Source organism: Xyrauchen texanus, chromosome 35 (genome assembly GCF_025860055.1).
Source record: "Xyrauchen texanus isolate HMW12.3.18 chromosome 35, RBS_HiC_50CHRs, whole genome shotgun sequence".
Taxonomy (NCBI): Eukaryota; Metazoa; Chordata; class Actinopteri; order Cypriniformes; family Catostomidae; genus Xyrauchen; species Xyrauchen texanus.
In genome coordinates, this window is record NC_068310.1 from 13,323,995 (window position 1) to 13,351,926 (window position 27,932).

Consider the following 27,932-nt stretch of genomic DNA (forward strand, 5'->3'; position numbering starts at 1 on the left):
ACCTGGGCTCGGGAACATGATATTCCTCTTAAGGAGTTAGAGGAGCCCACGGCCCTGTTTGCCTTGGATGGTAGTTCTCTCCCCAGGATTCAGCGTGAGACGCTACCTTTAACCCTCACTGTCTCTGGTAATCATAACGAGACCATTTATTTTTTTATTTTTCAGTCACCTTTCGCTCCTATTGTTTTAGGCTATCCCTGGCTAGTTCGACATAATCCCTCTATTGATTGGTCTAAGAATACTATCCTTTCTTGGAACATCTCGTCATGTGGAATGTTTAATGTCTGCTATCCCTCCCATTTCCTCTGTCTCTTTTTCACAGGAGGAGCCTGGTGATTTCACGGGGTGCCGGAGGAGTATCACGATCTGCGGACGTTGTTCTGTCGGTCCCGGGCCACTTCTCTCCCTCCGCACTGTTCATATGATTGTAATATTGAGCTTCTTCTGGGAACCACTCCCCCCCTGGGAAGACTTTACTCGCTGTCGGCTCCCGAACGTAAGGCTCTCGAAGATTATTTATCTGTAGTTCTCGATGCCGGTACTATTGTCCCCTCCTCCTCTCCTGCCGGAGCGGGGTTTTTCTTTGTTCAAAAGAAGGATGGGTCCTTGCACCCCTGCATTGATTATCGAGGGCTGAATGACATAACAGTTAAGAATCGTTACCCGCTTCCTCTTATGTCATCAGCCTTCGAGATCTTGCAGGGAGCCAAGTTTTTCACTAAGTTGGACCTTCGTAACGCTGACCATCTCGTACGCATTAGGGAAGGAGACTAGTGGAAGACGGCGTTTAACACTCCGTTAGGGCACTTTAAATATCGGGTCCTTCCTTTCGGTCTCGTAAATGCCCCAGCTGTCTTCCAGGCACTGATAAATGACGTCCTGAGAGACATGCTGAACATCTTTGTTTTCGTTTACCTTGACGATATCCTGATTTTTTCACCGTCACTCCAGATTCATGTCCAGCATGTCCGTCGAGTCCTTCAGCGCCTTTTAGAGAACCGTCTTTACGTGAAGGCTGAGAAGTGCACTTTCAATGCCTCCTCCGTTATTGTTCTCGGTTCTGTCATTTCTGCAGAAGGTATTAGGATGGATTCCGCTAAGGTCCAAGCTGTTATAGATTGGCCCGTACCTAAGTCACGTGTCGAGCTGCAGCGCTTTCTCGGCTTCGCTAATTTTTATCGACGCTTCATCCGTAATTTCAATCAGGTGGCTACTCCCCTGACTGCCCTTATGTCTGTCAAAACGTGCTTTAAATGGTCCGTTTCCACCCAGGGGGCTTTTGATCTTCTCAAGAATCCCTTTACGTCCACGGCCATCCTTGTTACTCCTGATTTATCTAGACAGTTCGTTGTCGATGTTGACGCGTCAGAGGTGGGCGTGGGAGCCATCCTTTCTAAGCGCTCTCTATCTGACAACAAGGTCCACCCTTGCGCGTACTTCTCTCATCGCCTGTCGCCGTCTGAACGTAACTATGATGTGGGAAACCGCGAGCTGCTCGCCATCCGCTTAGCTCTAGGCAAATGGCGACAGTGGTTGGAGGGAGCGACCGTTCCTTTTGTCGTTTGGACTGACCATAGGAACCTAGAGTACATTCGTTCTGCTAAACGACTTAACGCGCGTCAGGCTCGTTGGGCTCTGTTTTTCGCTCGATTGGAATTTGTTATTTCCTATCGTCCAGGCTCCAAAAACACCAAGCCTGATGCTTTATCTCGTCTCTTTAATTCTTCAGAAGTCTCCATGGACCCCGAGGGGATTCTCCCTGAGGGACGTGTCGTCGGGTTGACTGTCTGGGGAATTGAGAGGCAAGTTAGACGAGCGCTCGCTCACACTCCTTCGCCGCGCGCTTGTCCTAGACACCTTCTTTTCGTTCCCGCTCCGACTCGCCTGGCCGTCCTTCAGTGCGATCACTCTGCCAAGTTGGCTGGCCACCCCGGCGTTCGGGGTACGCTTGCTTCCATTCGTCAGGCTTGCTCCGTCTGCGCGCAGACTAAATCTGGGAACTCTCCTCCTGCCGGACTTCTCAGACCACTTCCTATTCCTTCTCGACCGTGGTCACACATCACCTTAGATTTTATCACCGGGCTTCCTTTGTCGGCGGGCAAGACAGTTATTCACACGGTTATCGATCGATTCTCTAAGGCGGCTCATTTTATTCCCCTCGCTAAGCTCCCCTCCGCTAAGGAGACGGCACAAATAATCATCGAAAATGTTTTCAGAATTCATGGCCTTCCATCAGACATCGTTTCGGACAGAGGTCCGCAGTTCACGTCTCAATTTTGGAGGGAGTTTTGTCGTTTTATTGGGGCTTCCGTCAGTCTCTCATCCGGCTTCCAGCCTCAATCTAACGGTCAAGCCGAACGGGCCAATCAGACTGTTGGTCGCATCTTGCGCAGTCTTTCTTTCCGTAACCCTGCGTCCTGGTCTGAGCACCTTCCCTGGGCAGAATACGCCCATAACTCGCTTCCTTCGTCTGCTACCGGTCTGTCTCCTTTTCAGAGTAGCCTCGGGTACCAACCTCCGCTGTTCTCGTCTCAGCTCGCCGATTCCTGCGTTCCCTCCGCTCTGGCTTTTGTTCAATGTTGTGAGCGCACCTGGAGGGGTGTCAGGTCAGCTCTTTGCCGTTATAGGGACCAGACTGTGAGAGCTGCTAACAAGCGTAGAACTAAGAGCCCTAGATATTTTCGCGGCCAGAAAGTATGGCTCTCCACTCTCAACCTTCCCCTTAAGTCTGCCTCTCGTAAGTTGACCCCGCGCTTCATCGGTCCGTTCCATATTTCTCAGATCATTAGTCCCGTTGCGGTGCGACTTCTTCTCCCCCGCTATCTTCGCCGTGTCCACCCGGTCTTCCACGTCTCTTGTGTTAAGCCCGCTTTTCGCGCTCCCACTCGTCCCTCTCCCCCTCCATTCTTGTTGAAGGCGCTCCTATCTACAGGGTCCGCAAGATGCTGGACATGCGCTCTCGGGGTCGTGGTCATTAGTTTCTGGTGGATTGGGAGGGATACGGACCCGAGGAGAGAAGTTGGGTCCCCTCTCGGGACGTGCTGGACTGTTCGCTTATCGATGATTTCCTCCATAGCCGCCAGGTTTCCTCCTCGGGAGCGCCAGGGGGCGCTCGTTGAGGGAGGGGTACTGTCATGTCTTGTCTTGTCATGGTATGTCTTGTTCCTGTTCTTTCTCTTTACTCTGTCGCCCTCTGCTGGTCTTTTTAGGTTACTTTTCCTTACCTTTCTCTCCTCCTCCAGCTGTTCCTCATCTCCCCTGAATTCCTCGTTAATTCCCTTCCCACCTGTTCCCTTTCCCCTCTGATTAGGTCTCTACTTCTCTCTCTGCTCTTGCTGCTTTCTTTGTCTGATTCTCACTAGAGTTTCTCACGCAAGAAGCAAACTACTGTCTCGTTTGTCTCTGTCCAAGTCCTGTCCTGTTGGCATCCGCCTGGCAACGCTATCTGTTCTCTGCTAATCGTCTCGATATTTGTATTCTGTCCAGTTCGTCTGACGCTGCGAGAGATCTGGTAACCACAGTCTTTCCTCAACCCTTGTCTACCCTTGGGAGACCTGGAGCCTGTCGCCGCTTCACTGCTACCCCCGACTGTTGCCTAAAGACTCTCTCTGAAGCTATCTGAGGAAGTTTCTGTTATTTATCGCCCTCTCTGTGGGTTGTATGTTTTTGCCATTACCTCTCAAGGAGAAGATTTGTGTTCTTCATTATTGCTTCCCTGAACTGTCATTAAAGACTCTATTTTTGTTTAATCGCTTTTGGGTCCTCACTTACCTGCACAACAGCCAGGTTGCAAAATAATTTCTCTGATGTGTTATTGCCTCTCCCTTGCTGCACTAATCTCATAAAACTACCCCAGAGGAAGTGGTACATAGTCGTCCCTACCACTAACCCATGCACAAGAAACAAGTAGTAGAGGAAGAATTAAAGGCCATGCTCGATATGGGGGTAATAGAAGAATCCCACAGTGATTAGGCCAGCCCGGAGTTTCTGGTAACTTTTTTTTTATGGATTATAGGAAAATAAACGCAGTGTTGAAATTTGATGCTTCTCCAATGCCTTGTGTTGATGAACTGCTCGATTGGTTGGGCACGGCTCACTTTTATTTGACATTGGATTTAACAAAGGGATTTTGGCAGATCCCCTTAATGCCAGTGTCCTGTGAAAAAAATGCCTTTTCCACACCGTTTGGTTTACACCGATTTGTGACCCTTCCTTTCAGTTTGTTTAGGGTCCCGGCTACATTTCAGCATCTTATAGACAGGGTCCTCAGACCGCACTCTGCGTATGCTTCTGCCTATTTGGATGATATCCTTATTTATAGTAATGTTTGGCAGCTGCACACGCAGCATCTGAGGGCCGTTCTGAGGTTGCTGCAACGAGCAGGGCTCACAGCAAACATGAAGAAGTGTGCAAATGGGTGGGTGGAGGTACGGGATCTGGGGTTCCACTTGGGCCATGGTCAGGTGCAGCCCAAAATTAATAAAATCGCAGCAATTGTGTCCTCCCCGAGACCCAAGACCAAAAGAGGTGAGACCGTTCCTGGGGCTGGCTGGCTATTATTGAAGGTTTGTGCCCAATTATTTAGACTTCACCAGCCCACTGACTAATCTCACTAAAAAGGGAGCTCCAGACTCGGTCCAGTGGATGGAGCCATGCCAACAAGCATTCACACAGGTAAAAGCTGCACTTTGTTGTGGGCCGCTTCAGCATTCCCATGACTTCTCTCTCCTTTTTGTTTTGCAGATGGATGCATCGGACAGAGAGTTGAGTGTGGTACTGTCCCAAGTGGTGGAGGGGGAGAAGCGACCAGTGCTGTACATTAGTCGGAAGCTCTCTATGAGAGAGACAAAGTACAGCAACATATAGAAGGAGTAACTGGCCATCAAGTGGGTGGTCCTCACTCTCTGCTACTCTTTGTTGGGATGAGCATTCACCCTCTGTTTAGACCATGCCCTGCTCCAATGGCCCCACCGCATGAAGGATGCCAACGCCCAGATCACCCGTTGGTACACTTTGGTCAACTGCAGTTGTTTTTAAATGTGCTACAGAAATAAAATTGTATTGTATTGTATTAATCAAACCTTTGCATATGTGGAGCATGTTCAAATCATGACTTTTTATTTAATCACATGAAAATATTAACAAAGTGTTTTTTCTGCAGTGGATGTTTCGAAACATTTTTGATCCTATAATCCAATCTTGCCCCTTGTGTAACTGCAGGGGTAAAACTCCACCACAAGCTACTCAACATTTGAGACAGATGCAGCAAGACTCACCTGTATCAGTATTTAGATCAGTGGATTTACAATATAGTGTACCACACTTAAAATATACACACCATGAAGGGGGCAAAAATATATATAAACTGTTTAACGTTTAATGTGTTTATAGAGTGTTTTGAATTGCTACTGACAAAAATGGCTGCTTTTCCCCTCAACATAAAAAGAATCCAGCTAATGTTAGCGTGCACAATGTAACAACAACTGATATGCTTCCTAGGTGCACAATAAATAATAATTTTTTTAACAAGTATCTATGTCTTGTTTTCCACTCTACAAATGTAAACATCCTTTAAACAATATACATTTGCCTGATCAGCAAGCCTGAACAAGATGATAAGAATGTTTCACTTGTTTTAAGCATTAAGTGAAAAACTAGTAAAAATTCTGCCAGTTAAATATTAGGGTAAAATTATCTTGTTTAGCTCCTTTTTCATGGAAAACAAGACAAAAAACATCTTAAGAATAATTTTTTTGCTATGTAGTGCACACTTCACTTTGTTACCACCCTCTAATTAATCTTTTTAAGGTTTGTACATTAAGCTCTCAAACCTGTCGACACAGCAGATCTGCAGTTCTACGTTGACAAACCTTTGGAACATGTTAGGGGTGATACTGACATGCTAACAAAAGCAGTACACGTTGCTGAATAATGCCACCTAAAGTCCGCCATAAAAATAAACACTCTACTCTTACAGCCACTATGCGCTACTGCTTCATTCTCCTGTTTGTGTTCTGTACTTATGCTCACCATTAATTTAGTGGTTGTTTGATAGAGTTTAAACCAAGCATGTTAATATACTGTAAAACAATGACATACACATTTCTGTTAAAGTTTGTGCCATGTTTTCAATACGAGGTAACATAAAAATCTATTATGCATATAACCGCGCCAACCCACTGGGAACCACAGAGCGAGGTGGTGAAGTTGTTTCTGAGACAAAAGATACTGAGGTGAGAGAACAGAGGCTTGATTGTTTGGCTTGAAAGAGGAGCTTGCAGGTCACAATGGCTTCTAGGATGAGCGCCAAGCTCTAACATTCAAGCCCTTCATCAAATATTCCCACATATAACCCACATATAATAGACTTGCATGGCACTTAAAGCAAACAGAGAGCACTGTACCCTGCAGAATCATGAAATATGCATGAGGTAAGTGCACCTCTCATTGAATAGTTTGCCATGTTATTTTATAGCATTGCCATCTGGTTATATAATTACGATGATTTGAAATATAAAACACATATCACACATAAAACTCTGTAGTATGTGCAAGAAAAGGGTGTCTACATTTTTAGGAGTTTCTGCTGCCAGTTCTTCTTTCTCCACTTTCCAGAAGTGTGTGTGTGCAAGTATAGGTGTGGCAGGGTGTGTCCTGGACATCTTTGCTGAAAGTACTCGCATACAAGATAGGTGTGTGTATCTCTGACAGGAGCCTGAGGCTGAAAGGGGAGTGGTGAGGTGAGTCCCTCCTCTGGCGTTTGGGGTATAAAAATCCTTGTTCTCCTTGACAAAAGCACTTAGAGGGATTTAAAACTCCTCTTAGTGAGTTCTTCTGCTCCTGATCTCTCTGTCTCTTCCTGCTTTTCCTCTGTCCGAACCACACCCCTCAAAGACGACAGCAGCCATGAGTGTGAAACGTACCACCTTCAGCACCAGTGGAGGAAGCTTGAGCGGCGGCTATGGTGGAGGTATCAGAAAGAGCTTCTCCAGTATGTCTGCCAGTGCAGCACCCATGGGTAGCAGGATGAGCTCTGTGTCAATCCATCGCTCTGGTGGTGGTGGTGGCGGCGGCTTCCAGTATGGCCAAGGATCTGGAGGTGGCTTCAGCTACAGCAGCTTTGGTGGAGGTGCTGGCGCAGGTTTTGGAGGAGGTTCTGGTGCAGGGTTTGGAGGAGGTTTTGGAGGAGGTTCTGGTGCAGGTTTTGGAGGAGGTTCTGGTGCAGGTTTTGGCGGAGGATATGGTGGAATGTTTGGCGGAGGTGCTGGTGGTTATGGAGGGTTCGGTGGTGGCGGTGCAGCACCCATCACAGCTGTCACAGTCAACCAGAGCCTCTTAGCCCCACTGAACCTGGAGATTGACCCCAATATCCAAGTCGTCCGTACCCAGGAGAAAGAGCAGATCAAGAACCTTAACAACCGCTTTGCATCCTTCATTGACAAGGTTAGTCTTCCCTTCTCTTACAAACAAACTTATGTCCTTATTTGACTAATTCTCATTTAAATGTTGTCGTTTTTCTTGCACACGTTTCAAGGACCTTCATATGAGCTGCTCATTAAATATTTCACAGCAAGTTACTTGCACCCGGAAATCCTGTTAGTGTTGAATTTAGACACCTGGCAAATAACAATGAGCACATACTGTAGAAGACTGACTTGCATTGCAGTTGCCATCTTCTGCATTATTCTCACTAAACTTTGAGCAACAAAATCGATATCTATTTCATAGGCTTAAATAGATTTCCTTTTATGCAATTGTTCTTGGTCAGTGAAGTTGAGTTTGGAAACCCAAGCCTTGTGATATCCATTGACTGAACCAATCCAAATAAGGGCACGGATCAAGTTTTCCATCTCCATAGCAGCAATGTTGTTGTGTGGTGATGAGCATTACCTTTGATTCAAACTTTGACTCAATGCAATTACTGGTCTAAAACTGTCCTAATTTTCTGGAGCCTCAACTTCATGCAGATCCTTATACTCACTTTCACCTTTTCCTGAACAAAACCAGTTTCATGTTTGGATTCTCTGACATTTTTGGGGAATTCACCATGCAACTCCACCTTGTCAATTTAACCCCCCACCTGGCCGATACACCCATTTCTATGGTCTAAATGAGAGATATCAACAATCATATAGCTCATGTAATGCCTTCTGATGCAATAGATGCTGTTCAAAGAGAATGAAGCCTTTAATATGAATCTTTCATGTTCAAAGTCATTGTGAAGTTGTGCTCAAAATTAATTGCAAGGTAGGAAGCTATAGAAGGGTAAGGTACAATTAGTGCCTTGGGGTTAGGCGTGCCATATCATTTCTGTTAAGGCTTGCTGTTTGGCAATGGTCCCTTAGGAGCCTCCCCTTTGTGCCAGGAGGGAAAAATATGAGCAAAGAACATGTTGTGATGTCATATGAGTTTAGGTTCCAAAAGAAAAGTGTGCCACTTAAGACTGTTATGAATGTTAACTGAGAACCGGTACTCCTAGAGAAGTGACATACTGCCTGAATGGCCCAAAAAGGCAAGGCACATATGTTAATAAATCACTCCCGATGATTAAATTACTTTTACTTTATGATTCATAATCATAGGTGTGTAGAAGCAAGTCCTTATATGCAAGAAGAGGTGTGCATAATAATTACTGTAGTAAAAGACAAAACATCTTGTGGCATGAATAATGCCATAGCAGAGCCCTGATGACCCAAAGAGGAGTTATAACTGTTATAAAGCTCTCTAATTCTTAATGCTTTATTAATTTATGTATGATACAGGTGCGCTTCCTGGAGCAGCAGAACAAAGTGCTAGAGACAAAATGGAGTTTACTGCAGGACCAGACCACCACCCGTTCCAACATCGACGCCATGTTTGAGGCCTACATTGCCAACCTCCGCAGACAGCTTGACGGACTTGGTAATGAGAAGATGAAGCTGGACGGAGAGCTGAAGAACATGCAGAATTTGGTGGAGGACTTCAAAAACAAGTAAGTAGCTGTGCAAGAGCAAGTTTAGAGTTTATGAACTACACTATGTTTGATTGGTATGATTGCAGAGTCTATTTGCTTATGTGGAAAACGTATCTTTGTAGATATGAGGATGAAATCAACAGGCGTGCTGCAGTGGAAAACGAATTTGTCCTGCTCAAGAAGGTGAAAATTTTGGCTGCTGTCTTGACCATCTATTTATAATTCTTTTTTATTCTTTTGATTGCTCTGTAGAGTCCACTTTTTATATTGAGCTCTGTACATGTCTTCACAGGATGTTGATGCCGCCTACATGAACAAGGTTGAGCTAGAGGCCAAAGTTGATGCTCTTCAAGATGAAATCAACTTCCTTCGGGCCATCTATGAGGAGGTGAGATTTTCATGTAATTATATCCCCAAATGGTTTCCCATTGTTGTTGCCTGTTGGTTCATTTCTATGCCTTATACCTTCATCTTTGTTTTTTTAGGAGCTGCGTGAACTCCAGGGACAGATCAAAGATACATCAGTTATTGTGGAAATGGACAATAGTCGCAACTTGGACATGGACTCCATTGTTGCAGAAGTCCGTGCTCAGTATGAGGACATCGCCAACCGCAGCCGTGCTGAGGCCGAGACGTGGTACAAACAGAAGGTGAGAAAAAGACTTCGAAATTAGCTTTTCAAACCAACATTATTTTGATGCAATCAACTGACAGTGCTTAATGTTGATGTCTCTCCTTTTCAACTTCTAGTTCGAAGAGATGCAGTCATCTGCTGGCAAGTACGGTGACGACCTTCGCAGCACCAAGGCTGAGATTTCAGATCTCAACCGCATGATCAGTCGACTTCAGAATGAAATTGAAGCCGTCAAGGGACAAGTGAGTGGTTTTGTTAGCCTTTAGATGCTTTGGTTGTATTTCTGGACAAGGTTTGATTACCAGAATAATATTGCCAACCAAATTCTTAATGTTTATTAAATGGTCTTGTGTTACAAACAGAACATTTTGGATCTTCAGTGGGGAATAATGCAATGAAAGAGGTCCCTGTTAGGGGGACAGGAATAATTGAAACTTGTTGCAGACAACTGAAGTTGTAATGTCTTTTTGATCTGGTCAGCGTGCCAACCTGGAAGCTCAGATCGCCGAGGCTGAGGAGCGTGGAGAGCTTGCAGTGAAGGATGCCAAGCTCCGCATTAAGGACCTGGAGGAGGCCCTTCAGAGAGCCAAGCAGGATATGGCACGCCAGGTGCGTGAGTACCAGGAGCTCATGAACGTTAAACTGGCCTTGGACATTGAGATCGCCACCTACAGGAAGCTTTTGGAAGGAGAGGAATCCAGGTCAGTAATTTTTCTTTTTCCATAGATTTTTTCTTCAAATCTGCCCACCGAGGTATCTTTAGATATCTTTAGACATTAATGCTTTTGTGTTTGTTGTTGTTTTTGTTTTACTTTGTCAGGATTGCTGGTGGTGGTAGCTCCGCAACCATCCACATCCAGGAGACAGTAAGTTCATCTGGTGGTAGCAGTGGTAAGTTTATCATGTTTTCTTGTCACTACCTCAGACAAAAAGAGATCATCAGCATTTCATTTGCTGTACAAAATGCATCTGTTTTCACTAAAATCACTGTTTTTGTATGTTTGTTCACAGGTGGATACGGCATGGGTGGCGGCATGGGAATGGGGGGTGGCGGCATGGGAATGGGGGGTGGCATGGGAATGGGGGGTGGCGGCGGATTTGGATACGGTGGTGGTTCAGGATTCTCTTCTGGAGGAGGCTCCGGCATGAGCATGAGTGGTGGTGGTGGTGGCAGCCAAATGTCAATGTCCCGCTCCTCCATGCAATCCAGCCAGATGCGCCGCTACTAAGCAAAAAATGTCCAGCCATTTCCCTCCACCCCTACAACATCCATCACATGGGCAACAAGCCTTTATCTCAATTCTCAATTCTTTTTCATTCCATGTTTCAATCTGCTTAAGTGCTTGAGCATTTCCTTAAATTTTTTATGCGTTTACCCCCGAAAAACCAATATGCCCAAAAGAGACAATCAACTGGGGGAATGTTCCATGCCTGCAGAACGCCTTTCCACATTCACAGTTTCCTTTGATACTTGTTCTTTCCTTCTGGCATCACTACTCCTCTGGCTCCAAACCTAACCTTTAGGAGACAAGGACACACAAGGAGAAAGCAGCTTATGAGAGAGACTTAGCAATGAGTTCAAGTATGCTGTTCACAATGAATAGCCTTTGTTGTCATGGCATGCAAGTATTAAGTGCACAAAAAATGGATATAGGTGTTTTGAAAGTGGTTTACTATTCTGCACCAATAAATCCAGCTTTGTTTATGTTTTCTGATACATTTAGAGGATAAACACCCATAGGCCAACAAAAGCTACTCATTTGAGATGCTACTGCCCTCAGAGAGAAGTAACTGTCTGGCAGACCTCAGTTATTATCCAACTTTTACTCTTTTCTTTCCCTGATTTGGGGATGATGGGCTGAACCAAGAGCTGTTTTTTTATGTCACAAGATTCTTGTATTCATCAAATCTGATGGAACACCACACACCATGTACCACAGTAAAACAGCAATAAATCATGGTTATATACAATAATTTGTCTTCAGTTGTGATTTCATTGACCTTTCATTTTTAAACAATGGAGTACACGTAACATATGCAACTATAATTCATAATTTAGCCTTGTTAGCTATATAAATATGCAGTACACTACAAGTCTTGCACAGACCAAGCCATATTTAATCAAATCTATTTTTCCACATTGTAGAATAAAAGTAACATCAAAACTATGAAGTAATACAAATAGAAGTATGGGGTACATGTAGTGACCAAAATCACGTTAAAAGTTAAACAAAATGTACGTCTTACATTTTCCTTGCTCTGCACATTCTGGGCATTCTCTCAACCAACTTTATAAACTAGTGGTGTATTCTGGATTTAAATTTGCAAACAAAATATTCAGTTTGTAGGTAAATAGTATCCAAAATTGACGGAGAACTACAAACAAAAGGTACTATATTTTTGGTCATGGTACAAAGGTTACCATTTTGCATGAATATGGTTGGCATAAAGTAACATGGTATTGTCATCTAAAATCATCACATTGTACCATAAATCTACAAACAAAGACAAAACTGTAAGGCCATCTGTTAAACCAAATTACATGCTTAAACTAAGCTCAAACTAATAATGCCGTGAAAAACAGACATATCTAATTTAGTTTGAGAAGTTCCTTTTTTGACAATTCACACACTTACACACTTTTAAACTTCTTAAACTCAAGATTAAAAAGGTTAACAGGTGTAATACGCTTAGATAGGAGTAACAAAAGTGACAAATGCCTGGTGCACTCTGTACGATTTTGGTCATAACTAAAATCAAATTTTGGGAATCCTAAAGGATTTCTGTCATTGTAGGGAAAAATCTGCAATCATACAACGTTTAGTGTGACATGGTCACCGTCAGCCAATTAATAGCCTTTGCGATGATTTTTAGCCTCTGACAAATTTCTGGCAGTGTCATAAATTTTGCATCACAGTCAAGGGCATATATTCCAGGGGGATGGGGTGCAGCAAGTGTGAAGCAAGTGCAACCCCCCCCCCCCACAAACAAACACACACACACACTTTTTTCACAGCACATTAAACAATTGTTCGCTAAACATATAAACAACCAAACCACTGAATCCCGTTACAACAGGACCTTATACCACACCTAAACAAACCGAGCCAGGTTTCGTATGTATAACACACTTTAAAGGGCAAATCCGTTGTTGTTTAAGTGGATGAAACAGACAGAAATTGTGCTGTGGAAGATACCACCCTCTGTTGATTTATCTGAGGGAAGACCTCTCGAGCAGGTTGAATATGTGACATACCAATACAAAGTACCTGATACCGTTTCCTACATATCCCACACAACACATACATTCCTTCTATCTGTGAAGAAAACATCAAAGGCGACTTGGAAAGTTGAATGGAGACTTGCAATAACCCTACCTACAAAGAACAACACTGCGCCCTAACGGTAAAACTGCAGCAAAACCTACTTGGGTCTGTTCCTCACCTTATTCCTCACAGCCTCATTTTCATTCCTGTCAAAAATCTAATATGGCACTATGCTGAAAAAACCCCCCAAATTTTAGGATTGGGTTTAATGAATATTATATTTACTCATCATAAAAATAAATAAATAAATAAAAAGTAATCACATTACTAAATACTTTACTTTTAAGTTACTTTCTAAACACATTTCACAGAAACATTTATGTTTTTTCACTCAACGAATTGTCTAAATTTACTCTTTGTTCATTGTTCTTTGAATTCATATTTGAATTATAGTATAGGCCTACACAATATTCTTTAATAAATATGTGTTACCCAATGTACTTGAAAGTAATTAACTTAATTGAGAGTCAGTAACTGTGATCTTACTACAAGAATTGAAAATTTAAAGTTTTACACTACTTTTTAAAAAGTAGATTATAGTAACTAATTACTTTGTAATCATATTACAGCCAACACTGTATTATAAGCATTATAATGATTATAATTACCAGGAACGGGCCACTTCTATTAAAAACAAATTGGTACGCCCAACCAAGAAGCTCTAGCACCCAACGGTCAACAAATGAAGAAAGGAAGTCCTGCCTTAAAAATAAAAAAGCCAATCTCCTTTTAAATACAGATATCGCCTGTCAATCATCTTGAGATCATGCATCCGCATTAGCGTAATCTCAGGTAAAGAAAAGCAACTGTTCACAAGGTACTTTGTATGACACTGCAAAACTATGTGTCATTAATATTTATTTTCGAAGGGTTTCATAAAAGGGAGTAACAGTGTCATTAAAGCAACGTTTGAGGCTATGCTACATAGTGAATAAAATCATGGCTGAGGACTGCTAACTGCACATCATTTCAAATAGACTTTATTCAAAGCAGCCAGCGCCATCTTTGATTTCTGATGGGAATGACGATGAGGCTGTGAGGCATAGACTTACAATCTCTTCAATGGGCTGTACTGCAGTTTAAAGTGTTTTTGGATCGTTCCGCAGATAAAACTTAAAACAATATTCTTTCAAGGACATTCAGTATTCTTTCAAGAACTTCAGACAAAATTAGTTGTGGGAAATCAGACAGGATCTATAAGCTCTATACAGTTTTATACAGCGAGAACCATGAAAGAGATGGTAGCCACGCTAACTGCCTAGCAACAACCTAGAGACCACCTAGAACACACTAGCAACCGCATAGCAACATATCTTGGCACCAGAACATCTTACAGACATGGGGATGGGCTTGTTCAACTTGGGGCAGTTGATGCAACATTGTGGTGAAGAGTTTAGCCACGGCAAGCACCACTCACATTTTCGCCACCTCCATGGCTCTACAATAGGAGAAAGCGTAAGGGCCCAAATGTACTTCACGTAAGTACGCAGACACGAGCGCTTCGCCAGCGCATGGTCCTGATATACATTCTTTACGTGTGCTTGCGCATTGCTCTGGCAGTTACAAAAGTTTTTTAGACGCCATGAAACCGGATGTGGTGGAGTCAACATATTGACAGTTGAGGAGTGTGCTTTTGTATTTGCTAAAAAGAAAAATATGTTTGTATAATCTAACTTGTTCAGAAAGACTATCCTCAAATTGCTGCTCTAGCATGACAGTTATTGATTGAAAAAAGAAAATCCACTGTAGCGCCACTTGCGGCAATGCTGAGAATACAGCACGTACTTGTGTTGGGTTATGAAAGGTTATGAATCTGACACATTTCACAATGTAGAGTATGTTTGGGCCTTAACAGTAAATTAGCGTGTTACGACAGTAACAAGTAAATGAGTGGGGAGAGCCGTAAAGTGACAACTACCTGTCGCAAAATCATCCTTGACTTCTCTTCTCTAAAATATAAATTTATCGTAAAAACTCCACACATAGTTAAGGTAAAACATGTTTAAGATTAGCTGAAAGGCAGTTAAATCATTAAGTGATTTTACCATTTCCACACAAAAGCACTTTAGTCAGCAAACTGAAGCACCTCCTCCATAGGCATCCATTCAAAAAGAACGGTCTATGGGAGGGCCGCATTATGCTATTTTAGACTAAGCACCCTTTTAGAAGGATTCTGGTCTGTCCGTCACAGCCTTGTTTTCATTCACGTAAAAATTCACGATTTTGATGTAAAAAAATAAAAAGATTCTGCTACTGTGGATAAGGTATTTAACACACTTTAGCTGTTGATATAATATAGCACTGGCCTCAAATGCCTTACTGCTTCTATAAAACCATACAGAGAAATGACAAAGGCATACACACAATCACAAACAAATCACATTTATTTTTCATGCTTTTACAGTATCTCTCCTAAGTACACTTTTATCTTAAAATACTTAAAATGTATTAAAATGCTTTTAAATTTATTTCACACACTTTAAAATGGTCAATAATTACTGGCTTTAAAAGATACAGTAGCTACCTAACATTGTTTAACTTGAAAAAGTCAATAGTTCAAACGGTGTGTGTAAATCTTTGGAGTGTTGTTCTTCCAATGTGATGAGATGTTACATTGCTGTCACTCCGGGGTTGTCTGGGTCAAATGTCATGATTTCCATGTGGATAAGGCCTGTGAGACATAAAAGGGCAGAGCAGCATTAATCTGGAATTATGTCAAGACTTTCAGTGAGAGTTTCCAAGAGAGTTTCAGTGCTGAGTAAACAGAGTAGGGCAGCACCTGCTACAAATGTGCCAGGGGACAGAAGACTTTTCAAATGTATGGATAAGAAGCAGCTCTACATTGTGTGTGTGTGTGTGTGTGTGTGTGTGTGTGTGTGTGTGTGTGTGTGTGTGTGTGTGTGTGTGTGTGCGTGTATTTATCACTTTGTGGGTACCAAATGTCCCCATAAGGATAGTAAAACCTGAAATTTTTGACCTTGTGGGGACATTTTGTCGGTCCCCATGAGGAAAACAGCTTATAAATCATACTAAATTATGTTTTTTGAAAATGTAAAAATGCAGAAAGTTTTCTGTAAGGGTTAGGTTTAGGGGTAGGGTTAGGTTTAGGGGATAGAATATAAAGTTTGTACAGTATAAAAACCATTATGTCTATGGAAAGTCCCCATAAAACATGGAAAAACAACATGTGTTTGTGTGTGTGTGTGTGTGTGCGCACGCGTGTGTGTGTGTGTGTGTGTGTGCTCTCACTCTTCCATTCACTGACGGCGAGCTCTAGACTCTCAAAAGAATCATCGTATGGAGGTGAAACAGGCTCATTTTCAGGGTCATGGAACTCAGAGAGATATGGGTGTGACAGGCCATCCTTTGCTGTAATTCGGACCTCCGGGTCCAAAACCAGCATGTCTTCCAGCAGATTGATCGCTTTGGAAGCAACATATTTACATCAGGGTTGAGCTAGAGTTTGAGACTGGTGAAAATGTAGTGCTAATGTGAAATGTATGCATCTCTGCTGTGTAGAGGACATATAGCATTTATTAAAGTTGCAGCCAGTAATACGTTCCTAATTAAAAAAAATATTTACAATTGTAAAGAATAGTAAAAATATGTATAAAATCATGACCACTCACATAAGACAAGGACTTCAGTCATATCAGTAACCTTATAAAAACTGCTATGGGAGCTGCCATACTGGGATCACATGACCAGCCGAATACTACTCACTTAATCTCAGTAGCCGCTCTGTTACTGAACACTTTCACTCATACATTGGCGGCCAAAACATTGGAATAATGTACAGATTTTGTTGTTTCAGAAGGAAATTGGTACTTTAATTCACCAAAGTGGCATTCAACTGATCACAAATTATAGTCAGGACATTACTGATGTAAAAAAACAGCACCATCACTATTTGAAAAAATTCATTTTTGATCAAATCTATACAGGCTCCATTTTCAGTAGCCATCACTTTTCTACCATTCCCTTTTGTGCTTTTAAGGAATTCTATCTTGATCTCTATAGTTCCATGTCTTCATCTACTGTTGAGTATTAGAAACTTTATGGAACCATTAGAACTCCCTAAACTGATGATGGAGCAAAAAAAATAACTTGACTCTGAGATAAACTTGGAGGAGCCTAGCGAGGTAATTAAGGCTTTGCCTACAGGCAAGGCTACGGGGCCAGACAGCTTTGCAGCTGAATTTTTTAGATGCTACAGAACTGGCTCCACTTTTGCTAGAAGTTTATACTGAATCATTAAAGAATGGAGAGCTTCAGCCAACCATGACACAAGCCCAGAACAGTCTGATTCTTAAAAAGGACAAAGATCCAAGCGAGTGTAAGAGTTACCATCCAATCTCCCTGATCCATCTAGGCGCTCTAATGTTGTCAAAAAATGTTGCCAACCGATTAAGTAAAGTTATGACATCTCTTATACATATAGATCAGGTGGGGTTTATTCAGGGCCATAGCTCTTATGATAATATTAGGCGTTTCATCAATATCATGTGGTCAGTGGCGAATGATCAGACTCCGGACGCTGTCATCTCACTTGGCGCTGAAAAGGCGTTTGATATGGTAGAATGGGATTATCTTTTTAAAGTTTGGGAATACTTTTATTGAATGGATTAAGCTACTTTATAGACATCCGATAGCGGCGGTACAAACAAATGGATTAATTTCCGATTATTTTACTCTGGATAGGCGCACAAGGCAGGGTTGCCCTCTTTCCCCATTATTTTTCTGTCTTGCCCTGGAACCATTAGCAGCCGTGAAAAGAAAGGAGGATTCTTTTCAAGGAATGGTGTTGGGAGGTATGGCGCATAAGCCTTTGCTTCACGCAGACGATATTTTATTATTCGTCTCCGACCCTACTTGATCTATGCCTTGCCTCCACAGAATTATTCATTCCTTTTCTTAGTTCTCGGGATGTAGAGTTAATTGGTCTAAATCTGAAGCTTTGGCTCTGACAGCGTACTGCCCGGTAACGGCTTTTCAGCTGGGTTCCCTTCAGTGGTCCAAACAGGGCATCAAGTATTTGGCTATTTTATTCCCAAATTTTTTTTTTTATTTCGACCCTTTAATAAAATGGTTTTCGAGCGATGTGGACAGGAGGGCTTCACTAAATTGTTCTATGATTGGGAAGGTTAGTGTAATAAAAATTAAGTATATCCCAAAATTCAACTACCTACTACAGTCTCTCCCTATTGAAGTTCCCCTCTTTTATTTTAAACAATTTGATAGTATAGCTAAATCCTTTATGTGGAATGGTAAACATGCATGCATTCAACGATGCATTCTAACAAGTTACACAGGCCAATTGACAAAGGTGTGTTAGGTCTCCCCAAGATTTTGTTTTACTATTATGCTTTTGGCTCAGACATTTGCTGCATTGGTCGCTTCCACATGAGAGAGCTCTTTATTGAACAGGAGGTCCTTGCTCCTGTCTTGCCATTGGAAAGTCTTTCTACCAAGCTGCTCGGAGAAGCAAAGACACATCCCGTTATCTCGCACATGCATTTCGTGTGGACAAAAATTTCCTTTGTGTTCAATTCAGACATTTACATGAACGTTGCCGCAAGTATTTCGTTAAACACTAAATTGTGCATTAACAAGTCCCCTTTATGCTGGACAGAATGGATTGAGAAGGGAGTTGCTACACTGGGTGACCTGTATGAAAATGGAGTGTTGAGATCCTTTGAAAATATTATACAGCAGTTTGGGATTCCCAGATCTCAATTCTTCAGGTACTTACAGCTACGCCATCTACATTGTACCACCTTTGGGTGTTATACACAGCCCACTAATGCGGCAGACACTCTTGAGATGGTTCTTGCTGTTTTGGAAAGGGTCACGAGGCTTCAGAATACTATTCCTGGCTAATTCAGAGTCTAGTGGATGGGGTTTTCACATCTCTTAAAAAGTTATGGGAGAGAGTCTTGAATTTAGTACTATAGGATGAAGAATGGGGCGAGGATTTTATTAAATGTCAAGTCTATGTCTTGGGATGCAAGGGTGCGCCTCATTCAATTTAAGATTCTGCATAATTTTTTTTGGACTTCCTCTAGATTGTATAGGCTTGGTCTTAAAGACACACTTACTTGCAGGCGATGCCAGTTGGAGGATGGGTACATAGCCCACGTTTTTTGGTTCAAGATTCAAGAGTTTTGGTCGAGGGTTCAGAGATGTGTCTGTGAGGTCTTGAGAACTTTACTCTGCCCCAGACTTTGTATTTTGGGTGATGGGGCGTGTATTAACAAAGGGAATAAACACATAAAACAACTGGGTCATTACTAGCGTGATGATCGGCAGGAAGGTGATTTTTGGGGGATGGAAATCGGCTGGTGCACCGAATTGGGCAGAGCGGTGGCCTTTGAAAAGATCTAGCATAGACAGCTGGGCAGTTTGGGTGCCTTTGACAAAAACTGGGACACTTATTTGGCTTTACTAGAGAGTTGCCGTGGAGGAGCAGTGGAGAGGGACATTTTGATTTGATTGATTTTGATGGTTAATTTTGTGTGTCTTTTTATGTCATTGAGTATTTTATTTGGACTGTCTGCTTGTATGTGTGTATGTTGTTATTCAGTACTGGGATGTGTGTTTGGGGGCATATATTGATAAATGTTGATTCCATGCTGTTTGTGTTGGTTTGAGTTTGGAATCAATACAAATTGTGGAAATTCACTATTCACTCTCTCAGGCAGGAATAATTTAATCCAAGAGTGAAAGTGTCCAATAACAAGGTGGTTACTGAGATTAAGTGAGTAGTATTTGGCTGGTCATGTGAATCTCACATGGCCACCCCATGAGGGGACCATCTCCTTGTAGAATAAAACAGCTTTAATAAAGTTACTGATATGACTAGAGTCCTCATCTCATCTGAGTGGTCATGATTTTATACATATGTTTCAAAATTACTATTCATTTCTTAAGGAGTACAACTTTTTTAATGAGTTAAAAATTATAAAAAGTGCACCTTTAATAATTTCACATAGAACTATTAGTTTTATGTTTAAAATGGTTGTAAAAGTAAAATTGATTTTGGAGTTGTGGACATACCATTACGATCCATAGCAGGAAACACGTCTTTGAAAGCCTTTTTTCTTTGTACTGGGAGTGACTGGACATATGACTGGGCCTGCAAACACATCAATACATGACATATTAACAGTAATGTGAATGACACACTAGACAAAATCAAGTGTCCCCAAAATAAACAACAAACAATTATATAATGGAATTGTCAGGTTGTATATGCGTACATCTTTGCTTTGCATTTTCTGAACCAGCATAGAGTTTGGTGTGCCTGTTAGGTTCAGGATCTTCTTTAGCTGGTCAATACCTTAACATAGAGTTAAGGTCTAGATGTATGAACAGTGCACTCTGTACTCAAACAATGCACTCGTTTTAGTTGACAGACTTTTAAAAGCAAGGAGAGATAAAGGATACTGTCATTGCCTGGGAGGAGCACCTCTCCTGTTATCATCTCGGCCAGGATGCAGCCAGCAGACCATACATCAACTGAACAAAGTACAGTAATGAGTTACAAAAGACAACACTGACCTGACCTAACATAAAATAATGAAAGATCTGACAGATCATGTCAAATGAGCACAGAAATAAATATGATATATAGCCTATCCACAAAAGAGACAACATTACAGACACCTTCTTACATTTTAAACCACCTTTTACACAATGTTTTGGGTGGAGTCAGGAATTAAAGGGTCAAAGGTCACCTGTTTGAGTGTAATGCATCCAGTTGAAAATGACCTCAGGGGCTCTGTACCAGCGTGTCACCACATAACCTGTCATCTCTGTTTCTGTGTGTCTTGCAAGTCCAAAGTCCAGGATCTGACAAAGAAAGACTTTGAAAAAATATACCACATTTCCTGACACTTTTCTCTTACTTAATTAAAACATTTACAGATGGAATGATGAGGAAAGAAAGAAGTGAATAAACATTTGATCTTAAAATCCACTGTATTTACCTTCAGTTCACAGTTTTCATCCACTGCAAGGTTACTTGGCTTAAGATCCTAAAAACCAGACAGCAAAGATTTCACTCATTTAATTATGATATTATGTCATTTTCAGGCACAAAACAATTGCAGTATTACAGAACACATAGCTACTAATTGGATTGAATTGATTTTATGGAACAATACCCAATAGAGATAATCATTATATCTCTATTGGGTTATAATAGTTCATTATAATTCATTATAGCACCATTTTACCACTTTGTTTGCATAAAATACAACAGAATGTGTATGTGGCAGGGCGGAAGTCAGGGCCGGGTCGTGACGCTGCACACCCGGCCCCTAATCAGGCTAATCTAACCTCCGAGAGGGATAAAGGGCCGACCGAGGATGGCAGTGCGAGAGAGAGATTTACAGACAGCTTTCTGACACCTTTGTATCATTGTCTTTTTTCATTCAGTTTATAATTAAAATATTATTTATATTGTCAAGCCAAACCAAACCAAACCAAAAAAGTCAAACAAAAAAGGTGTTGAACAGCTGTCCGTAAATCTCGTACTGCCATCCTCGGTCGGCCTTTATCCCTCTCGGAGGCTTAATTAGCATGATTATTGGCCGGGTGTGCAGCATCACGTTCCGGCCCCGCCCTCTGCCTTGCCACAGTGTATATTTAGTTCCACCAATTCACTGTATCTGGGTACATTTGTAAGATTTAATCTACGTACCCGATGAATGATCCCAGCAGAATGAATATACTGAGGAGAAAAGTATCAGTTAGTCATTAGCTGCAATATTAGTTTTATTCATATCATCACTATTGTCACTTGTAAGAAGTGCTTTAACATGACCTGGATGTGCAGTGTTTCAGTTAAGTCTGTTAAGATATGCAAGTCAGAATTTAAAGAGCTTTGAGGGACAGAAAAGAAGGCAGACCTTGAGTCCTCTGAGTATCTGATAGAAGAGGTACGTGACGACTTTATTGGATAATTGTTTCCTCCTCATGATGTGGCTAAGATCCTGAGCCACAAATGGCATCACCATATAGCTGTGCAAAAACATTGCAAATTGTGAGTTAATCGTTAGCCTGGTTTAGAAATTGTGTAGATTGTTTGGATTAAGCTGAGGTGTATACCAGTGCTTAAGAACCTATGTTCAATGATGGAGCTTAAATTTAATAAAGTGACTATTTGCACTGGATGTAAAAAGTACCTGCCACACAGCGTGGCTATTTGCACTCCAATACTCTTTTACAGAAATTGTGTAAAAAAGATGTGCTTTTTCATGCAGACGACCCGGGTTTGATTCCGCCTTTTGTCCTATTTGTCCTTTTGTGCTATTTATAATAATAAATAAAAATGAATATAAATTGTTGATTTCCTGGCAGTGAGTTCTCTGTAACGGTTGGGGAGTTGACAGATTAATGTCATGTTACTGTTGTAACCTCCGTTCCCTGATGGAAGGAACAAGACGTTGTGTCAGTTGTAGTGACATAAGGGGTCTCTGCTGAGAGCCTCATGTACTTCTGAACAAGAACTTGAGAAAAGGCCAATGTCAAGTTGGCAGACAGAATTTGCATGCCCCGCCTCGGACATACGGGTATAAAGGGAGCGGGCGAGCGAATGCCAGACATGTTTTCACTGAGGAGCCAAGAATATGGTTACGGCGTATACAGCCTGCCAGCGGGGGGACCGTACCGTGGAAAATACGTCACAGCGAGTTGCCCGAAGCAGGAACTATGCCTGTGGAGCCCAAGCCCAATATAGAGCACTCGACTCGTGGTGTGTCTGGCCGCGAACGAAAGAGAATGCTTGCCCTAACCCTCTTGATGGAAGCGAGCGCAATCAGAAGGGTCGTCTTCAAGGAGAGGGCTTTGAGCTCGACTGAATCAAATGGCTCGAAGGGGGGTCTCTGAAGGACCGAGAGGACCACTGAGAGATTCCAGGAGGGGAACAGGCTTGGCTGGGAAGGGTTCAACCTCCGGGCACCTCTTAAGGAAATTGATAATCAATTGTGCTTACCAAGGGACTTGCCATCTACTGCGTTGTGGAGGGCTGCCATAGCTGCGACACACACCTTCAAGGTTGGAGAGGGACAGCCTCCCCTCCAGCCTCTCCTGCAGGAATGAAGCACTGACCGAACTGCGCATCTCTGTAGGTCTTCAGATCTGGAAGAACACCAGATTCCAGATTCCAGAGGTCTGGGCGCGGGTGCCAAAGAATGCCCCATCCCTTAAAAAGGAGGTCCTTTCTCAGGGGAATTTGCCAGGGAGGCGCTGTCGCGAGGAGCGTGAGATCCGAGAACCAGGTCCAGGTGGGCCAATAAGGAGCCATCAAGGTGACCTGTTCCTCGTCCCCCCTGACCTTGCACAGCAACAGTGCAAGAAGGCTCACTGGGGGATATGCGTATTTGTGCAGGAGTTGTGCAAAGTCTGTGCAAAGAGTTGTCTTGGGAGGCAAAGAGATCTATCTGTGCCCTGCCAAAGCGGCCCCAAATCAGCTGGACCACCTGGGGGTGGAGTCTCCACTCACCGCTTAGCGAGACCTGTCACGATAGCACATCCGCCGTCGTGTTGTGGTCACCAGGGATATGAGTGGCAGGCAGCGACCTGAGTCGCAACTGACTCCAAAGGAGGAGATGGCGGGGGAGTTGTGACATGTGACGGGAGTGTACGCCACCTTGGCGATTTACGCGTCCTTCAGGCCTACCGCTGCGAACCAATCTTGATGCCGAACACAGGTTAGAATTCGCCTCTGCATTTTGAACGGGACTCTGTGTAAAGTCCGGTTGAGAACTCGCAAGTCCAAGATTGGCCACAACCCACCGCCTTTCTTTGGGTATGATGAAGTAAGGGCTGTAGAAACCCTAGTTCATCTCGGCTGCAGGGACAGGCTCTATCGTGTCCTTGAGTAGCAGAGTGGAAATGCTCTGCTCGTAAGGTGCTGGTGTTTTCGCTGCGCATTGCCGTGGATTGAATACCGCTGAAACGAGGCAGGAGCCTGGCAAATTGAATTGCGTAGCCGAGTCGGATGGTTCTGGCCAGCCATCGCGACGGGCAGGAAGCGCAAGCCATGCGTCTAAGCTCCGCGCAAGGGGCACTAACAGGATGATCGCTTGGACGTACCGGGTGGTGTCTCGCGGTGGGGGAGGAAGGTGCGTCGGGTAGCAAATGTGCGTCCTGAGGCTTGAGTGCTGTGAAAAAACTCAAAGCACTTACCTTGCTCCGAGCACCCGGCAGGGGGCAGGTTATAGACAGAGGAGAAGATCCTGCAGGGACGTCCTCGAGACTCATCAGCGCTGGCCTGCCGGGGCTTTTGGTGCTGGGGTGCCGTAAAAACGGAGCGCCGGTCTGATGACCCAGGAAGCGAGGGAATTGCTCTTTACTGACAATTTGGGTACCGCAAATTCTCCTCCCGGCCCTCCACCGGGGGACAGAGTGGTCTTGCTACAAGCTCCGGAGCAAACGACTGGCTTCCTGGGTGCACCGTCTTAGGAATGCTTAGGGGTTTTAGGGGCCCTAGAGGGGGTCCTGGAGACGAGGGGCATACGCCACCTGCGGGGCGCTCGACGCTGGGGCTGAGAGCTGGGCCCAGGTTGAGGCGGAGCTGCTGTTGGCTTTTTCGAAGGGGGGAGCCCACGGCGAGCAGACGGGGACGGCCTGCGCTACGATGGCGCGGCATGATGTCTGTTTCTTCACCGCCGAGAACTGCTCGCCGAAGATCATGTGTCACACAGCTCGCTGATCACACAACCATTCAGCTCCGAAGAAAAAATCTGTCTGGCATCCGCTCTCCTGCTCCCTTTATACCCGTATGTCTAAATAAACACAATAACTGCCCCTTTACTGTATGTTAGAATTTAATTAGGGGTACAAATAGTATCAGTCTTAATTTAAAGCAGCATTGTATAATTTCTGCACCACTAGAGGCACCAAATGGAATTGCAAAAATAATTACAGTTTTTCCCCAAAATAGGTTTCTCAAACAGGCAGTCCCCCCACAGGCTCAAGCCATTGGGGGAGCCAGAAGTCAGAGCAATGTTACACAAATCAACCTATGTTACTTTGTTAACACTCATAGGTGTCCCTGCATATTAAGCTAGACAAATAGACAAATAGACTAAAATGTCAAAACTGATATTAACTATATGGTCTAGATTTTAGTGGAAAAGGTGAATAGAGATTCTATCAAATATCTCTCTATATATGCAAGCATCCACTGCACCCCGCAGCCTGTCATGACAAGTGCAAGATTTTTGCACAGGAATGCATTCTCTTCATCTTGACACTCACAAAGTATCAAATTTCTCCAGCGAAGAATCAGGGGTGAAGACATTGAGGAGGCAGATCACCTACAGAAAAAATAATAGATCCACTATCATGGGTGTTCTTTGCATTAACAGATTTGAAAATGCTTCAAACAACTGTGCATTGCCTTTTATTATAATACATAACACAAATAGAAAAACAAGAAAAAGCAAAATAATATTAATGTTCACCAATCTAGACAGCACTATTGTTTGTTTCTTTGTTAGCTTTCTATTGTATTTGCTCTTGCTTAAAGTAAATCATTAAAGCAAACTTCACTATGATAAACGTGACCTAAACAGGCACTGAAAAAATATGTTATTTAATTATGTTTTAATAAGTGAAAAGGATATTTTGAAATTCCAATGAGCTAATTGGTTTGGGTTTAAAAACAGGATAAAACATTACATAGATTAAGTGATTCTGGTACTTGATCCTCTTATTACTAAACCTAAGTCCATTTTAAACACAACACTGTGAGGTCAAGCTTGCTGTTTACTAAGCAAAAAACCGGTTTGAGAAGAAATAAGGGGCTTTTACCACATTTGTGCAAGAAATCTTTTCAAATCTCTTCCTATTGACAGAAGGATTATAAAGCTTTCATTTTAGAACTACATACAAAACAAGTGTCAAAGCTCTGGTCGAAAAGATACAAAACTGTTATAAGGATGTTATAAGGACTATTTTCAATATAAAGTCTATACTTCACTGTCCATTGTCTTTGTCTTGGGAATTTGAGACTTACATTGTCATGTTGGATGTGACGGAGCAGCCGGAGTTCTCTGTATGCACGTTTAGCATGGATCAAAGACTGGAATGGTCTGTACAGCTTCTTAATGGCAACCTTTTCCTTAGTCTTCTCTTCAATTGCAAAACTGCACACAAGTTATCATTGATCTGCATGTATAATTGTTGTGTATTTGTGAGACCATTGATTAAATTATTACAGTCTGGAAGAACAAAAAACATTTCTGAAGTTGTTTGAGCCATCCGGTTCGATTGCATTTAACAAACAGAAGCCTACATATGAATTTCAAAAACAGTACAAACATCTGACACTGCTGATACAAAAAACATTAAAAAAAATTAACTGTAGATTGCCATGCTGTCATCAAGAGGAGGGTTAGGGTTAGGGGAATAAGACAAATAATAATTAACTGACAACATTACAGATGGACTATATTTATTATTTACTTGTTATACAGTAGTTTCTATATTTCAAGCAACACTTCACAATAAGTTTCTATTTGTTTGGAACTTTAGTTAACAACATTAGTTAACATGAACTAACAATAAACAATACCTTTACATAATTTATTAATCTTAGTTCACATTAAATTCAACATATACAAACACATATTTAAATTCAAAAGTTGTATTTGTTAACATTATTTAATGCACTACGAATTGAAATAACAGTAAACAAATTTATTTTTATAAGCTAATATTAACAAAGATTTATATATGCCTAAAAACATATATTGTTCATTGCACCTAATGCATAAATGAATGTTAACAAATAGAAACTTATTGAAAAGTGTTACCCTTCATATAATACTATATATATATATATATATATATATATATATATATATATATATATATATATATATATATATATATATATATATATATATACTAAAAAGTATAATTTATATTCTATCTAAAAAGTATTCTTCTAGCCTGAAGATATATATGCATTTTTATGAAATCATATTGGGAAAACTACACAGAATACTGTTACGTGAAAACCATTTAAGTGAAAATGTTATTAATATAGTTAATAGTTAAATAAGTTAAAAGGTTACCAGCCTACAACATCAGAAATATACATTTTCCATTATACATATAGGCTAAATTAATTACTAACCTAAAACCTTGATATTGCATGTTATTTTTCAATTACCTGTATAAATGATTACCATTTATGTTACGTACAAAATTCTTATTTGTCAGAAACAGCATGTATCTAAGAGAAATTCTTCTATACAGACAGAGGTAATGATTTCAGATAGTGTCAACTTGTGTTGAATGAATATTGTGGAATTTCTTTCTTATCAGTAAACGTGCTGGTACTTGTGTGCCTCTCAGGTATGTCAACATCTGATTATTTTTCCTAGGTTCACTCAGCCCATAAATATAAATATCAAACTGGACTAAATTGCATATATTTATTCATATACAGTATTATTAAATCTCTATATGCACAATTAATATAAAAATAATGTAGTGCTGGATTGTTTTTAACAATACAAATTCATTATGTTTTACCGTTTCGATACTGTGAATTCCATTACTGTCTGTTTAAATTACTGTGTAGAGTACTGCTTAAATTATTAGGAATAGTCCATATGTAATGGGATTAATTCAAATGTCGCATAACAGTTCCAGAAAGTGTCATAAAACCCCCCCTTACCATACGGTCCCATATGCTCCAGAGCCCACCGGTTTGAGTGACGTGTATCGGTCTGGAACATCCCATGTCGTTTTCTGGATATCCAGTCTGTGAAAGCCCGCTTTCAGAGGTGAAGCCATGGAGATGTCCTGCGAGTCCACGGCGGTCAAATCACACTGTTCGACCACTCAGCTTGCTCAGAGTGACCCAGTTGAGTCCAAGACAGAGCCGCGAGTACACGCCCACCTCAACGCACCTTGCAGTCACGTGATTCAGGTGACGTTCCTTCAGAGCTTCTGCTACAATCAGTGAAAAATAACATTCCCAATTTATGGTCTTATT

At 42.0% G+C, this 27,932-nt stretch overlaps 2 protein-coding genes across 2 annotated transcripts; one reads left to right on the forward strand and one right to left on the reverse strand.

The window, feature by feature from the left end:
* The first annotated feature begins 6,781 nt into the window (after positions 1-6,781).
* LOC127628699 (intermediate filament protein ON3-like) lies at positions 6,782-11,561 on the forward strand. Its single transcript, XM_052105497.1, has 9 exons — positions 6,782-7,443; positions 8,763-8,971; positions 9,076-9,136; positions 9,246-9,341; positions 9,439-9,603; positions 9,704-9,829; positions 10,068-10,288; positions 10,408-10,478; positions 10,599-11,561. Exons 1-9 carry the CDS (start codon positions 6,907-6,909, stop codon positions 10,814-10,816), a joined length of 1,704 nt encoding a protein of 567 aa, XP_051961457.1. The 5' UTR covers positions 6,782-6,906; the 3' UTR covers positions 10,817-11,561.
* A 3,724-nt stretch (positions 11,562-15,285) lies between these two features.
* LOC127628869 (mitogen-activated protein kinase 14A-like) lies at positions 15,286-27,819 on the reverse strand. Its single transcript, XM_052105817.1, has 12 exons — positions 27,612-27,819; positions 25,941-26,070; positions 25,181-25,239; positions 21,826-21,937; positions 21,618-21,647; positions 20,902-20,949; positions 20,650-20,764; positions 20,360-20,431; positions 20,173-20,252; positions 19,970-20,048; positions 16,163-16,336; positions 15,286-15,584 (listed from the first exon to the last, which is right to left on the reverse strand). Exons 1-12 carry the CDS (start codon positions 27,728-27,730, stop codon positions 15,523-15,525), a joined length of 1,080 nt encoding a protein of 359 aa, XP_051961777.1. The 5' UTR covers positions 27,731-27,819; the 3' UTR covers positions 15,286-15,522.
* Between the last annotated feature and the right edge of the window lie 113 nt (positions 27,820-27,932).